The sequence below is a fragment of the Lemur catta genome, chromosome 7 (genome assembly GCF_020740605.2).
Source record: "Lemur catta isolate mLemCat1 chromosome 7, mLemCat1.pri, whole genome shotgun sequence".
Lineage (NCBI taxonomy): Eukaryota > Metazoa > Chordata > Mammalia > Primates > Lemuridae > Lemur > Lemur catta.
Window position 1 is genome coordinate 30955928 of NC_059134.1, and position 17429 is coordinate 30973356.

The 17429-nt window shown below is 37.1% G+C and overlaps 1 protein-coding gene across 7 annotated transcripts in view; it reads left to right on the forward strand.

Annotated features, from left to right (window-relative positions):
• The first annotated feature begins 7713 nt into the window (after positions 1 to 7713).
• ALKBH8 (alkB homolog 8, tRNA methyltransferase) overlaps positions 7714 to 17429 on the forward strand; it is a 90808-nt gene continuing 81092 nt past the window's right edge. For 6 of the 7 annotated variants that reach the window (XM_045556676.1, XM_045556678.1, XM_045556680.1 and 3 more), the window contains exons 1-3: positions 7714 to 7733; positions 12081 to 12216; positions 15555 to 15792. In XM_045556676.1, the coding sequence (XP_045412632.1) occupies positions 7720 to 7733; positions 12081 to 12216; positions 15555 to 15792 (388 nt within the window). In that variant the 5' untranslated portion in view covers positions 7714 to 7719. Of the gene's footprint in view, positions 7734 to 10026; positions 10600 to 12080; positions 12217 to 15554; positions 15793 to 17429 lie in introns of those variants that run through there. The other variant, XM_045556675.1, reaches the window with a different exon arrangement.

Sequence of the window (17429 nt, forward strand, 5' to 3'; positions counted from 1 at the left end):
GTCCTCACATGGTGGAAGGGCAGAAAGGGGAAACGCTCCCTTCACTTTCTTTTGTAGGGGCACTAAGCCTACTCATGAGGGCGGGGCCCTCTCATAACTTGATCATTTCCCAAAGGCCCCACCCCTTAATATTATTGCACTGGGGATGGAGTTTAAACTTATAAATTTTGTTGGGAGGACACTAACACTCAGGCCATGCAGTGTGTCTTTTCATGAAGAAGAATGTTGTAATCAATGCTAATTATTAGGTTCTTACCTTCAGAATATTAACAGACTTCCTAGAGGTGTGGAAAAGCAAATTCTAGGTTTGGTTAACTTTCTATTGACCACAGGTCTGCTAAGCCATATTTTAAATAGGTGAGAAAATGATGATATCCAATCTTATTTCTGATATTGAAAGCTGAGACAGGGAAGAAAATAAGACAAGTAATGCCGTTTGTCTTTTAGAAATAATATAACATTTAAACTTTCAGTTAAGATTTTGTATACCCCACTGAAGATTTTAAAAGTTATACTGTGCAAATTAGTATATACTTGCCTGACAGATGCACCCACTTAAAACATTTTTTGTCATGTCTCTATTTGTCTCATTACACTTGGATAAACTTCTAAATATCAAAAAAGGACATATCTTCTCTGCAGTGGTGCCTCTCAGCAATGATACATGCAATTGGTAAAGACAAGGGACTTTGGATTGGACTCATGACTTCATTACTGTGTGATCTTGGCTAATTTGCTTAACCTCTCTGGACCTCAGAGCTTATTTATAAAACTGGGAGAATAACATGGAGAGTTTTTAAAAAATTCAATAATGTATATTAAGCACTTAGTATTTAATACCTCAATTCAATAAATAGTTGTAGATAAAGAGGTATGTTTTAATTTATAAAAGTAAGCCCTTTTATTTATGTGATAACACAGATATGAATGTAACTCACTCTTAAAAATATCTTCTACTTAAACAGCTTATACATTTTGTCATTAAGTCTCAGTTGTTACATCTGTAAAATGGGATATAGAGATGCCAGTAATTAGAATTGTTTTGAGACATAATTTGATGGGTTCTTTTATAATTTAATCTGAGTTTTGGATTATCTGACTTCTTGGTCCTTTGTACCTTATAAAATTATTTCCCCTGAAATAAAAGTCCCAAATATACTAGAAATCCGGCAGCTTGACACTCTGGGATGAGTTTTAAGAGGTCTATGTGGACGAATAATATACAATGTTTTCTTCAATGGTTGAACACTTGTAAAAAGCAGCAGGATTTCTTGCAAAACATGCAGATTACTGGGTCCTGGCCCCAGAGATTTTGGAGCACACAGTATAACCCATTTGGGATTCAGAGAAACTATTACAATTATATTTGCTTTCAGTTGACTTGTTATGTCTAGTGGGGTCAGAGACTACATGTTAAACAAGTGCTCCAGTGATTTTGATGTGAGTAGTCTAAGAACTGCCATTTGAAAAACATGCCCTAGTGCAGTAGCCTCTAAAGTGAAGTATGTATGACTTGGGGGATCTGGAAGAATACACTGGAAATTCTATTTATAGTTTTATGTAAAACAAATTCACATGTAATATCTTGGAGGCTTCATTAGGTCTGCATATCTGATGACACATGTCACAGACTTCGTGATAGGTGCTCTTAAAAGAAGGGGGAGTGGGAGTTCATGGGCAGGGCAGCTGCCTCTGGCACCCTCCCTCTTTTGCTTTAAATGAGACATGATATTTTTTGCCTGGTAAATGGATTTTGGATTATATAATCCAAAAACTATTTTTGCAAAATGGACAAGTGGGTTAGAAAACTCTAAATTCCCTACAGTGAAGATGAATAAAGACAGTAATTCAAGCACAAGTAAGTAACCAACAGAAAATGGCAAAAACTGATGCTTCTAGTATGAGATCTCAGTCACAATGTAATAGCTAAGACCATCTAATCAGATCTAACAAGAAGTCTATTCCCTCAATTAGAAATGATCACAAAAGCTGTATGAAATATGAATTTACACCCAGTACAGTTAATGATGATGCTTGCCCTCTTTGGGCAAGTATCTTTGAGTCTTTGAGAGATCAGCGATAGTATGAAGCCATCAAAGTGGCAAGACATTTTTAAATGTAGTGTTTATAAATTTTTTAGAGATTTTTTTTTCCATGTAGAGTTAAGGGAAACATTTTTAAAAGATTTTTTTATTTTATCATAACCCTTTAAAATCCACGAATCCCATGCCTCTAGTTATCTCAAAGATTTTCCTGCACCCTGAGTTGTCTGCTATTTCTTTATTCTTGTCTGCTTGAAAAATCTGTTGCAGAAAAATCATTCTGCAAAGTAAGCAGGGCTTCAGCCTCAAGAATAAAGAGACCATTTTAGGAGGCTAATGCTTCAGGGTTAAAACCTTATGTTTCACAAATGCCCAAAGAACAATCCCCCAAGCTGAGTTTTTTATTTTGTATTACAAATTAAAAAGGGTGACCCTTTTCTTTTCCTTCTCTTTTTTCTTTTCTTGGTAACCTTTTGCCTCTAATTACTGCATGGGGAATATTTTCGCCATATGACTTATAAAACTGCAAACTTTTCATTGAATTTTTATCACCATAGCATGAATAATATATTCAGTCTTAAAATGTCACAACGAACATCAAATGGTTTTACATAATGCATTCTTGCTGGAGTTTCAAGAAACCAGCAAGCCAGGGAAGCAGCAGAGATGATACAAGCTTGGAAAGGAAACTTGATACAAATTTGCTACTTACCCAGGAGGTATAAAATAAGTAGCAGAAGAGTAAGTGGAGAGGAAAGACTATGAAATAAAAGGTTTTGTTTTTTTTTTTAAAATCATAAATGGGACAGGTGCGGGGGTGGGGCAGGAGGAGCAAAACTAGTACAGTTGCCATTGGGGACAAGAGGAAGAAAAACCAGAAGGTAGCCAGGATCAAATGGTGGTGGCAGGTGGGGAGAAGCGGAAGGAAGGTTAGAAACCTCATAACTACAGGAATTGAATTTGAAAGGCAGTGCAACAGTATCGCAGTTTGGAACCACAGTAAAAATGTAACTGTTTTCAAGGACTGTTGAGGCTATTTTCAATGTTTTCTGATTGAAGAGTCTTGAAGGAGAACATAATAGCTATTGGAATTTTACCTTTGGATGCTTTATTAATTAATGAGAGTGCTCATCCTTTTAGCACCCTTTTCTCTCGGGTTTTGAGATAGATCATTATGATGATAATCTGGCTAGAAATAGTGCTCAACTCTCTTATGGAACACACTTAATTGTCTACCCTACAAATGTCTCCCTTTTTTCTTGCTAATAGAAACTTAATTCCCCCCTTCCCCCGCCCCATAGAGTATAGGCTATCAAGGTCTCTCAATTTTTGGGAGGATAGGCTTCATCCTAGCCCCGCAGAGTGAATCATGATTGCCTTGAAAACAAACAGTCCTGGTAATTCTACTTCCCTTAGCTATTGATTGGTCTGGGGTAAGCTTGTGTATTAGTTTTTTATTGCTGATATAACAAATTAACACAAAGCAAATTTATTATTTCACAGTTCTATAGGTTAGAAGTTTGGGTTGGTTTGGTTAGTTTCTCTGCTTTGAGTTTCATAAAGACAAAATCAAGATGCTGGCTGGCTAGGCTCTTATCAAGATACTCTGGGAAGGATCTGCTTCCAGTTAAAGTTGTTTGTTGACTGAATCCAATTCCTTGTGGTTGTAGGATGAAGTCCCCATTTCTTGTTGGCTGTCAGCTGATCTGGCTCATTACAGGCCTTGCTTTAGGTCCTTGCACATGGACCCTGACATTCAGAGCCAGCAAACAAGGTATTAAATCCTTCACACTTGGAATGATTCTGACTTCTTCAGCTTCATCTTTCACTCCAGCTAGAGTAGATGATCTGCTTTTAAGGAATTGTGTGGTTAGATAGGGCTGTTGGATAATCTAGGAAAATCTATTTTAACACATTAGCTGCCCTATGAGTTATATTTAACTCACACTAGTTTTGAGCCCAGGGCCTTGTGAAGCATATGTAACTCACATGTCCCTTCACCTTGGGAGCTACAAGAACTATTTTTCAAGTTGCATATAACTCACATTCAGAAAACAATAAAAAATAAATTTTTCATCAAATTAGAAAGGACCATTTTGTTTTCAAAGTTTTTATTCTATTTTCATAATAAAACACCATGGCACCAAGGAAAAAAAGTGTTTTGTTCTAATGTGGCAGTCAACGTGTTAAAGTCTGCAAACCTAATTACATCTGCATATTCACAGGTTCCAGGGATTAGACTGTGGATGTCCATGAGAGTACATTACTCTGCCCACTATAGTATGCAACCCATTTGTGGTAAAAAGAAAAAGAAAAAAACAAACGAAAGTCCATTGGGAGCTTCATTTCCTGGATATAAATGGAGACACTGCTCCATATTTCCAGCTAGAGATGATAGTATAGGGACAAGATACATGGAGCTGCAGCAGCCACCTTGTAACCAGGAGACATCAAGAATGAGGATAAAAAAAAAAATCAATACACCAAGGATGGTGGAGCAGAATATAAAGTGCCTGGGTTCTTTATGACATTTTTGAGCAGCAGTACCAATGTTAGTGATTGCCTTTGTCTAGATGGCTTGTCATTTGAGGAAAAATAACTTTATTTAAGTAATCAGCCCAGTTTTCTGTTACTGACAACTAGAATCAATTCTAAAGGACATGTTGTTCCTAGCTCTAATTTCTGGAACTCTACTTTTCAATGCTTTAAAATGTAGTGTTAGCTAATCTGATTAAATTCATTTATACTACATTATAATTTACAATAAATATCTTCATTAGTGGGGCCATTTTAGTTTTACCTTGAGATTGTGCTCTTGATTACAGAGTTCAGGAAGAGGGCCTTGGGGTTGGAAAACTATAGCCCATTGGCCAAATCCTGCCAGCAAAAGCAGGAGGAGCTAAGAAAAGTTTTCGCATTTTTAAAGGGTTATTACGAAAAAAAGACACAAAGAAAAATATGTGGCCACAGAGCCAAAAATATTTGTTATCTGGCCTTCACAGAAAAATCTTGCCAACCCTGGCACAGTTGACACAGAGGACTCACTCCTCATAAAGTTGACACTAGTTTTTTTACCAAGGAAAGTCTAGGTCAGCATTTCATACCTTTGAAAAATTATAGAAAAATTATTATAGATTACCAGGTAGTTGTTGGCACAGGTGAAGATGAATTTTATCTTCAAGTTAAAATTCCTTTTCAGTACAACATTTATTAAATTCCTATCATTACAGACTATCAAATATCATGGGGTTATATAATGAATAAACAGAGTCTCAGTGTAGCTGAAAATCACTCATGGAGTCATCTTCTCTAGGAGAAATGATCTGTGCAATACTCTGAGAAAAGATAAGGGCCTGTATACAAAGGATTACATACAGAATTTTATATGTATCTACCTTTTTCTAAGGATATTGAGGCAGGGATGGAGAGCAGGTGGTTGGAAACGTGGGCCTGTGACTCAGGAGCAGAAGAGGAGAAATGAACAACCATTTAACAGCTACTCTATATATGGTATTTTATTTAATTATCACAACAGTGCTAAAAGGCAAATGCTCTTTTTGCAGTTTCTACTTCAGGACATACTCCAATGCCTCCATATGCTTTTCACTAAATCAAACTGATTCTTTTTTTTTTTTTTTTTTTTTGAGACAGAGTCTTACTCTGTCACCCCGGCTAGAGAGCCATGGCTAGAGAGTGCTATGGCATCAGCCTAGTTCACAGCAAACTCAAACTCCTGGGCTCAAGTGATCCTCCTGCCTCACCCTCCTGAGTAGCTGGGACTAAGGCATGCACCACCACACCCGGCTAATTTTAATTTTTTCCATTTTTAGTAGAGGTGGAGGGAGTGGGGGGCGGTGTCTTGCTCTTACTCAGGCTGGTCTCAATCTCCTGACCTCAAGCAATCCTCCCTCCTTGGCCTCTCAGAGTGCTAGGATGACAGGCGTGAGCCACTACGTCTGGCCCCAAACTGATTCTTAAAAGAAAGTCAGGGCTGAAGGTTACAATTAGGGAATTATTCACAAATCTCTTTAAAACTTTTGGGAAGGCATGCAGGAAGAGGCTATAGAATAAGAGAAAAAGGTCAAACACAAAACCTGAGGGATTTCCTGTGTTTATAAACAGAGGGAAGGAAGCTAGTAGAAAACACTGAAAGCAAGTGATCAGAATGTACAAAGAGAACTAAAAGAGAGTCATTTTACAGAGGCTTAGAAAATAAAAAGGTTTAAAAGCTTAAGTATCTTGAAGCAGGCCAGATACTGAGATGAAATAATTGAATTTGGCCAATAGGAGATAAGGGGCTATTTTCCACTGTTGTCCAATTTGGAAGTCACTAGCCACATGTGCCTATTTAAGTTAATTAAAACTAAATAAAATTTTTATAATTCAAAATTCAGTTTCTTACTTGTACTAGCCACATCTGAAATACTCAAAAGCCACATGTTGCTAGTGTCTATCGTATTAGACAGTTCAGGTTATAAAACATTTCCATCATTGCAGAAAGTTCTGTTGGGATGTATTTTTGAAAGCATCTAGTAGTGCAGAAGCAAGATTGCAATGGGGGAGATGTTTCCTTTTACATCCAAGTATAAATAGTTCGCAATGTCTGGTTGATTTGACCTCTGCACCTTGCACTCACCTCCTCACTTTTGCTCTTCAGTTTTGGTCTCATCCTTTCTTTCCTGAACTCACTGAAATGGCTGCCTATCTGCCTCCCAATTTCTGTTCTTTCCTCCTTCTAACTTATTCTCCACACAAATCATTTCTCCACTCAACAACACTCCCTTTTCAAGGACACTTTTCCTGGCCAGCTAGCCAGCCTTAAGTTTTACTGATAGCCCACTGTGGTGCAGTGTGAATTGGGGCATTGTATCAACATTCGTTATAGGAAGGCAATTCCCTGGCTCCCCAGGTTTCCTTCCCTGCACTCGCATAGCTCATAATGCAGGTGTAATTATACTTGCATCACAAATAACATTAAATCAGGCACAATTGCTAATCATCACCCTCTCCTGTGTCTTTTACTTCTGATATCAAATATTTTTTCTTTTCCTTTGCTGGGTCCCAGTTAGATACTTCGTTACTTTTCGCTTCATCACTGCAACAGCCATCTTCTAGTCTCTCCAGCCACCTTCCACAAGAAACTCTGGTCATATCACTTAATTTCTCTAATCTTCCCAGTCCCCCACCCTCACCCTTAGGCCTACAGAATAGAATGACATTAGGTTTTCTAACAGTCTGGCGACCTTTCTGTCTTCCTTCCTTCAACATTTTTCCATAAATCTTCCTATTACTCACCATTCCCCTGGCACGTTCGTGCATAGCCAACTTCCTTCCCTCTTGCCCATGAGATCATCTGTCAGACCCTAGGATACTCTCCCACGCCAAAGATTCAGGAGGAAATATGCACAAAGCCCAAGGTGGCGGGGGCACTATTGAGGGACCGAAGGACACACTTCTTTGACCTTGTCCAATTGGGGAGCGACCTACAAAAATAAAGCTGCCCTATTAATCGTTGCTATCTCCCCAAATAAGACAACTGAATTTCCACCGTAATAGACAACACTTTACAAACAAAGACACTTGGCCGAGAAAGGGGCTCTGGGAGGCGAAGGGGATTGTGGGAGCTCTGTTTGTCGCCCCGCTGATTCATGGGAAATGCAGTGCAGTTTTCTCCAACATGGCCGCGCCCAGGTGAGGTGGTGTGCGAGTACCCGCCGCCGCTTTCTGGGGCCAGCGTGGGGAGGCTGGCAAAGGACAGCACCTGCGTGGCGAGAACGCGGTCTGAGCCGAGGCGGAAGTGTGTGGCACTTCTTGCTGGCAGGCACATAGGCTGCAAATCTCTGCTTCCTCTTGTCAGCCTCTTCCGGTCTTCCCTACCCGCCTCGCCGGTGCGGGGCTGAAAACCTAGGGAGAGGAGGGATGATCTGGGCGGGTGGCGCTCTGTTACCATCTGCGGGCAGCGGGGCGGCTGTGCGTTGTGTGGTTCTGCTTGTGTTTGGTGCGGTGCTCACGTGGTGTCTGTGTGAATCTTTTGTTTTTTTTTTGCGGGGGGCGGGGGTTGGAGACAGGCGGTTGCAACCTGGGGCGCGTTAGTGTGGCGCTTTGGGGCTTTTCTGACCAATGTCAAGCCAGTAAAAAGCAAAGGCAGTGCTAATGGCGGGATCGCTTGCGCAGCTGATTGTTCTTGTGCTCTTCTTATTTGAGCAATCCCCGCGACCCTTGGGCTTCTGGTGGTGTCAGCCTGTGGTTTTGATTATAATAATTTCATTGAACAATTATTGTCAACTGTATGCCGGGCACAAGGTCTGTGCCGTCAGGTAGATGATAGTATTCTGGGTGAGCCCAACACATACAGGTAATTATAAATACAATGTGAGAACTCCAGAGACAAGGATACGTACTAGGTGTTAATGAAAACGTGGAAAAAAGCTGCCAAACTGAGTATTCTGGAGGAGGAGAGGTTTAGGAGCTGAGTTGGCAAATTCAATTTAGGTTTATTCAACAATGTCCAGTAAGTGTATTTCAAAGAGTTAAAACGGGATGACATGACCAGTGATGGGGTGAATCTTTTCTAATCATTTTAAACCCTTATTATTTTTTTAAAAATATATAATGCAATTTGAATAGCTATTAAACTCAAAAGTCATGAAAAAAGAAAGCTCCCTTTTATTCCTGTCCTCATCTGTCCATTTCCCCTTCCTGGAGGCAACCCATACATATCACCAATTTTTTGTGTGTTCTAAAGATTTGTATGGAAGCTTTGTATACCTGTGCTGTACTTTAAAATCAGACCTCATTTAATAGGAATTTAGAGTCTTTCCATTCTTTGCTATTAATTAAGTATAATTTACGTACAAGCACAGGAACATTTGTTTATCTTGCTTGATTTGTAATAGGTTCTCTGTTGCTCAAGGAGGGCATGGACACTCATACTACCATTATGACTTAGGGCACTATCAAATAGGATGTATTGGGGTTAAATTTACTAGCAAGCAAGTAACATAGCTTGTGTAATCTCATCCCACAAAGAGTATGCTTAGGCTAGAGGTGGCTGGACTGGACTCAGCATGACTAGTATCCTAGTAAATGATGACCTCACTCCCATAATATGGCGTGGAGCATCCAAGCATTTGTACAATAGTGGATACTCCCTAGCCAGGGAAGTGGCCTTATCAGAAAGGGCTGAGCAGCTGGTATCAGCCTATTTCTTGTTAAGTGGACTCAGATCTGCTGGGCCAGCACATTGCCAAGCTACTGGAATGGAGGAAAAATGAGCCTCAGAAGCCATCTGGATTTGTCTTTCTTTACATGCAGTAATATTGCATGACTGAGGGAGGGAGAAAGGAAAGAGGATGACAAAAATGTAGTTATGAGGCTCCATCTGCTGGTGCTGGACTCTCAGTAGCAGACTTAAAAAGATGTATTTTGCATTTTTTCTTTCTCATTTTTTCCACTTTGAAGTCTTTGCTTATGTGAAATATTAAGAAAAAATTCTGTAGTGCATTCATCCCTTGTTCTCCATGACATACAGCAAAGTTGGTGTTGCAAAGATGGAGATCTTGGAATGCAATGGCTATAAAATAGCTCCTTTGAAGGCCCTCAGCTATTCTTTGTCTTATTAAGCCATTCTGATCTTCTTCTGAAAATAATAATATGGTAGTAAATCAATTTAATTCTCCTAAAAAAGCTATAAGATGGGCACTGTTATTTTTATACCTATCCCTATTTAGAGATGAAGAAACTGAAACACAGATGTGTAATTAACTCACCTAGGAGCATACAGCTAATAAGTGGTAGAGCTGAGATTTGAACCTGGAACCTGGTCTCCTAAACACTGTGTTATACTGCCTCCTAGCACTGAATGAGGCTCTGGGGTAACAAAGAAAAAATATGCTTTAATCCCTGTCCTCAAAGAGCTCCTAGTTCGGTGGACAGGAACAGATACTAGAACAAATAATTATAATTAGTGCAATGTTGGAGATATACATTCAGTTGTCCCCTTCTTGTCTAATGATGACTCCCAAAGCTTTCTAACCTCAGTCCCTTTCCTCGGAGCCACTTCATATTGTCACTTGTGAGTGTGACATTGCAACTGTATATCTGACTAGTACCTTGAACATATTAATATTATATCCTTAAACTGACTAACTACCTCCCTTCCTGAGCAGCTCTTCCTGACCTTCCTCCTTTCCAGTTTTGAAATGACATGACTAGTTCCTCAGTCACTCGGCCTTATCCTTTTAGTAAATGATCTTTGATTCCTTTTTTCCTCATGTCTAAGTAGTCACCGATGCCTATTGATTCTACCTGAACTTTGCTTTCACCCTTCCTCTTTCTCCTCTCCCGCTGTTCCCTTTCTTTCTACTCTCCAGCCTACATCAGACATTTCTACTTGCCAAGCTGGATTATTGCCGGTCTTCTTAACTCTCGTCTCCCTAGTATGCTGTCCAGCCAGCCTGCCTCACTGGCCTTACCTTCTATCATATGTACCCCATGTGTTAGGAAGCCGGGCTGCTGATATTTCATTAGACTTGGTATTTTCCTTCTACACTTAAAGGTTAGTAATTAGAGCTTTCACTGTTTATGAACTGTTTTGAAATGTGATTTTGCTTAACCCCCTAAATTTGTTTCTTCTGTTAACTTTGCAGACTTTCAAGTGTGTAGAGAGTGGAGGGTCAGCATACTCTGTTTGCTCTAAAAACATTATGGCTGCACCTCACTGTCTTTGCCAGACATTTCCATTTCTGTTGAACCCCATGAATACCTTCCTTTCCCTATGACTTTATAGTGTTCTTATCCTTTAGAACTCAGCACAAGTCACCTTGTATTTGAAAATCTTCCCAACTTTTCCAGTTAACATTCATCTTATTTTTTGTCCCTAATTCATGTCACACCTAAAGACTGTACTGTTAGCACTTAATTATATTAATATAAAGATGTGTCATATTCTTTCATTGTTTAGTGTTTGTTGTCTTCAACTAGCTTTTAAACTTATTGAAAGCATAAACTATGTACTATATTATAGTTGTATACTATAGGTGCTGAGACCATAATAGGCACTTATTTATTCCTTCAACAAATATTTATTGAACAACTACCATATGCTAGCATTCTATTCTGTTGGGGTTTATATCATGATGGGGAAGTTAAACTAACAGATGAATCATAACAAATTATTGTAAATTGTGTGAACAAAATAAAATAGACTACTGTGATAAAGCAGGATATAGGGTGCTGATTTGGATAGTGTGATTATAGAGGCCTCTTTGGGAAAATACTTAGTAACTACTTGCAGATTGACATATTTCAGTAAAGTGAAAGCATCATTTTATGGGGTGCTTATTTCTCTTATTTAAAAAATTATAGTTATAAATATATGATATATACAGTTTTAAAATAATAGAACAAACACACCTACCATCTATCTTAAGAAATACCTTTTATGCTCCTATGTGTCACTTTTATATCAATTTTCTTTCACTCCTCCACAGAAATAACCTCTCTCCTGAATTTTGTGTTTATCATTTCCTTGCTTTCCCTTTAGTTTCACTATATATGTATTTCTAAACAATATATGGCTTTTTGATTTTGACCTTTATATAAATGGAGTCATACTGTATATTCTTCCATGAATTTTTTGTTGTTTCTCCCCTCGCTCTCTGCTCCTTTTCCTCCCACCTTCCCTCCCTCCTCTTTGCCTTGCCTATGTTATGATTGTGAATTTGTCTATGGTACACTTTACCTAGGACTTCCTAAGTAAAGGGATTCATCATCTATGAGTAAAATAGCATGCGTAATGGAGCTATGACATTAGAACATTTTTTAGAACCATCAGAGATGTTATTAGACGTTCTTAGATATTCCTTTATTTTATGTGTATCTGTTCTTCTCTTGGTTAATGAAAGGTAAATGAAACATTTAATAAAATTGTCACATATAAATATTTATAAACTATAGAATATAGATTATATGAATAGCGTCATTATACTTGTTCCTTCAGGACTCTTAAGACTGACATTTTTTACTGTTTTTTTGCAGTATTGCTATGGACAGCAACCATCAACATAATTACAAACTCAATAAAACTGAGAAGAAATTCTTAAGGAAACAGATTAAAGCCAAGCATACTTTGCTGAGACATGAAGGCATTGAAACAGTATCCTATGCCACTCAGGTGACCTAAAACTATTATCATTTAAATGAAAATGTGTTGACATGTTAATGGATTATATTAATATTTGTTAATAATTGCCCCGGGCTGTAATTGTTCAGTCGTGTGTTACATCCATATTAAATACACATATGATAGGGACCTGCTGACTTTCTATTTTGGGCCATAGCTTTGTCTGTAGTTTGAAATTCTATTGATTGTGTTGTTCAGTGAGAAGAAGTTGTGGGTATATAGTAATAATAATAACACTATACAAATCTTTTCAGTTTGCAGAGCATACTTATATTTATTATTGTATTTAATTCCCTAAATATCCTTATTGAGAAAACTAAAGTTCTGAAAGGTTATTGATATAAGCTAGCAAGAGGCTAATAGGAACTTAAAGCTATTAATAGATCTTCTGCGTTCTGATACAATTTTCTTTCTTCTGATCTTTCTTCTGTTCCCAACCTCACCTACTTTATAAAGTATTTTGATTATGTGCTACAAAACATTTTTCTTTTATTAGACCTTATTGACAAAGCATTTTCATTATCTGATCATCTAATTAAATGAGATGAAAAATATGAGGAACTATGAAATTTCCTGGGCTATGAATTAGAAGAGCTCTGTTTAACTCTGAGTTTCTCCATTTATTTGGATTTGAGGAATAACCTTTGACCTTGGCTTTCTTCATTTGTAAGCAGGGCATAGTATTGCATACCTTTTTACCCCGTTAGCTTCTTGGAGTCTAGAGAATCTGTCGGTACGTACGAGACATTCAAATACTATGTGAATGTAAGGAATTCTTACGATACTATTTTTGGTTCACAAAGCTATAGAATAAGAGTAAGAAGGAATCTTAGTTATCATTTAACTGAGAATCAAACATAAAATTGTGAGGGTAGAGCAGGGATTATAATTTAGGGCTGCTGACTCTCAGACTGATACTCTTCCCTTATGCTTACCGTGCAGTCTTCTGTGCTGCATCAGCTTAGGAAGGAGCAGTCTGTTGAGGGACATTTGAATTTAGCAGGTAAAAGGCCCATACTTGGAGTTAAATATTGTTGACTTCAGGGAATTTAAGCCAAATTCCTATAGCAAGGATGGACTAGATAATAGATTAGAATTCGTATGTTTGCATAGACTTTACTGTTTCAGCCAAGAGCCACTGAGGCTGAGAGGCATTCAGAAAATTAAACTGCTATACCCTACTCTTATCTCTTCCCAAGCATGACTTGCTTTCTTTTCCTTACAGGGGCCATGAAGAGAAGTAGTAAGGAAAAAAAACCAGGCTGAGTTTCTTTGCTGTCTCTGAACCTTGTTTCTGGTTGAGTCTGTCTTTTAGAGTCTCCAGAAGCTTTAATCTCACCTCATGGCTTCCAAAGTGGCATTTTATTTAAGCTCTGATTATTTTTTTCTCTACCATATTTTGAAAGGAAAAGAATAAAATTGTAGAGGGACCTCTAATTATATTTTATTTACCTGGGAGAGAACAAGTATTCTTTTAATGATATGTTATAAAGATAGGTTCCTTTGTTCAAATTTACAGGTTTATAAGATTTTTCTAGAGCAGTGATCCTCAAATTGTCAGGACTGAAGATAACTTCAAAAAATATCTAAATTCACTGCTTCATACTTCTTAGTGTTTAGAAAATTGCTTGAATAATTATAAATAAAATAATTATTATATTTAATTATATTGTATAACTCACATGTAATGGGAAATAAGTTCCTCCCTTCTCCTACCCCCTACTTCACTTGTTTTGTGTGGTTTGCCTGTAGAGTTGCCCAAAAATCACCTGGACAGCATCTATGAGGACCACTCTTCCAGTCATGCCTCATCATCTTCTTCCATTCATAGATGGAATAGTGTACCCTTGAGATTTATGTAACTTTTGTAATTCCTTAGATTTAGGAAATGAAAATGTTTTTGTAACTATGGACGGATATAACTAAATCATTTTGGTATTTTAATTAATAAACTTCATTAAAGAGGTCCAGGGCAAGCCATGTGAGACTAAATTTTTTTATGCAATATTATACAGTATTGTATTAGTGGGTTTGTTTATTACGTGTATCCTTGCATACATATAAGGTATTGGCTGCCCCATGGCAAAACAGAGTTTTACTTTTCTTATTATACATTTTATAATTATTCTATTATATCCTTTTCAAACAAGGTTCTAGGTATTCTCATTTTGTATCATAAAACTAATTCACTATGTACTAACCTTGACCTTAATATGAATCAGGGATCGGCAAACTACTGTCCTCAGGCCAAATCAGGCTTGTGAGCTAAGAATGGTTTGACATTTTTAAAAGGTTGATAAAAAATAAAACTGAGACTATGTGACAGAAACTTACATGGCCTGTGAAGCATAAACTATATACTATCTAGCTCTTTTCAGAAAAACTTTGCCAACACCTGGTATAAGTGAGGAAATTGATGACAGTAGACCATCTATGGCTTACTTTTGTTATACTATGGTGTTTTTAGAAGTCATAGATCATAAATTAAAGATCTTAACACCACACAGAATGGTTTTTAAGTATAGAGACTGTATGGGTGCTAGGCCATAAACGTCAGAATAAAAATAAACTCCTTCACCTTGCCAAAATTTCCTTGAATAAAGTTTAGTGCAGGACTAAACTTTAATTACAAACTGACCAAATTAATTAGACTGAATTTACCTAGAGGAAAATTTTCCTAATTTATGTTCAGTAGAACTTATAATTGATTTTTCTTTGAGCCAGTACCTTTACTTTTTGTTTTTAGTAAACATTCTATAATGGTTATACTGAAAGTGTAGATTCTGGAAACTGACAAATATGTTTGAAACCCACCTCTAATCGCTGCCTTAACCTAACTTGTCTGATCTTCAGTTCTTCCTCTGTAAAGTGGGGTTAATATTACCCAAATAAATTCACTCTGTTGTGAAGATTATGTTAATGAGGATGAATTAGGCAAAAGCATATAGAACAGTCTCTGACAAAAAGCAAATGTTATGTAACTGCTTGTTTATTCTCCTCTTTTCCTTTCATTATGTTAAATGTTTATGTCTGAGTAATAGTGTCCTCTTTTAATTTGCGTGTATGGTGATTAAGAAATGAATGTTTTGCTAAAATAGGTTATTTAAAAATCAACATTATTTGCAACATAGGAGCACTTTTTCTTCCCCAAATATGTAGTAAATTGGTTTATATACTTTGTATAAAATTAGCAAACCAAATAACCACTATAATGAAACCTTTTTTCCCCTTAATTACGTCTTTGTAGAAATCTTATTTAAAAATAATCTTATTTTAAAGAGATTCATATCAATTGCTCATGTTATTTCCTTTTTTTTCTGTGTTTTAAGAACCTGGTTGTTGCCAATGGTGGTTTGGGAAATGGTGTGAGTAGGAAACAACTGCTCCCGGTTTTAGAGAAGTGTGGACTGGTGGATGCTCTCTTAATGCCGCCCAACAAGCCCTACTCATTTGCAAGATACAAAAATACAGAAGAATCCAAGAGAGCTTATGTTACTCTCAATGGAAAAGAAATAGTGGATGATTTAGGACAAAAGATCATTCTGTATTTGAATTTTGTGGAAAAAGGTATTAACATACAGTTGTATTTTAAAAAGTGGTTCTTGCTTTTGTATGAGTTTTCTTTTCATAGACATAAGTTGGAGGGTTTAATTATTGTGAAAGAAAATAAGGACAGCAGGTTAGTGGCCCATTTTACTTTAACAAACATTCTTTAAGTACCTTTTAAATAGTTTGTGCATGGGACTAGTAGTTGAAGGTACAGAGGTGAATAAGACATATCCTGCCTTTAAGGGAGGCTGGTCCCACCAATCAACAATGTATTATGCATGTTGCTTATTTTGGAACTCTTCTACCTATGTGTGCTTTTCAAAGTTTAATATTGAGGATTCAGATCACCAATTTGCTTCATAGTGTCTACCCAGAAGCTTTGAATTAATCACTTAAGAATTCATTGTGATCAAAGTGGTTATATGCCAATCTTCATATTTTTGGAGAAGCACCTTTAGCCTCCAGGCTCCTAAAACTTTATGGTAGTGCTGTTCAGTGGAACTCTCTGTGATGATGGAAGTGTTCACGTCTGTGCTATCTAATATGATAGCCACTGGATAGTGTTATTGAGGAACTGAGTAATTCAATTATTTAGACAATAAAGGAGCTCAGTTTAGATATCCTGGGGGTGGGTAGGTCAGTGTAATCTGATCAGATTTATCTTTTTGTAAAATAAGACTCAAAAACTTTTAGACTCGTTTAAAGATATATTTTATTTTTATTTATTTATTTTTTTTGAGACGGAGTCTCACTCTGTTGCCCAGGCTAGAGTGAGTGCCGTGGCATCAGCCTAGCTCACAGCAACCTCAAACTCCTGGGCTTAAGCGATCCTACTGCCTCAGCCTCCCGAGTAGCTGGGACTACAGGCATGCGCCACCATGCCTGGCTAATTTTTTCTATATATATTTTTAGTTGTCCATATAATTTCTTTCTATTTTTAGTAGAGATGGGGTCTTGCTCTTGCTCAGGCTGATCTCGAACTCCTGACCTGGAGCGATCCACCCGCCTCGGCCTCCCAGAGTGCTAGGATTACAGGTGTGAGCCACCGCGCCTGGCCTAAAGATATATTTTAGAAATTACACTTCTCAGTGTCCATATGTATTAATTTTAAATCTGATTTAAACTTTACACAGTTTAGAAACTAGATATCCTTGTACATATTTCTGATCAATTTTTCAAAACTGAGTGGCTAAGGAGTAAGTTTTAATCAGGAAATACTATCATTGGGTTTTCTCCCATTCAGTACTGAGAACAGTAAGAATTGCACCAAGTGAGTTTTGGAGTGTTCTTTATTTGAAATCCTTCATTAGATCCACATGTACTTCTAAGACTGTAGCAGTCATGTGTCTAATTGGAAATCATTTTTAATTGGGAACAGAACTAAGTTAGAAATAATTTTGATACTTGTTTTTATATCTGCTACCTGATAGCTACTGAGTAACAAATATGAGAGGTATTTTTAATTTTGTTTTAAAAAACATATTTAGGAAACTAAATCCAAATTACTTGTACTATGAATTACTTATCTTTAAGAAATTCCTTCCAAAGTTTTCCTTATTTTATAATTTAAATAAATAATATAATATCTGACACATAGGAGGCACTTGTATATATTTATCAAATGATTTACTATGTATGTTTCTGAAATATTATTA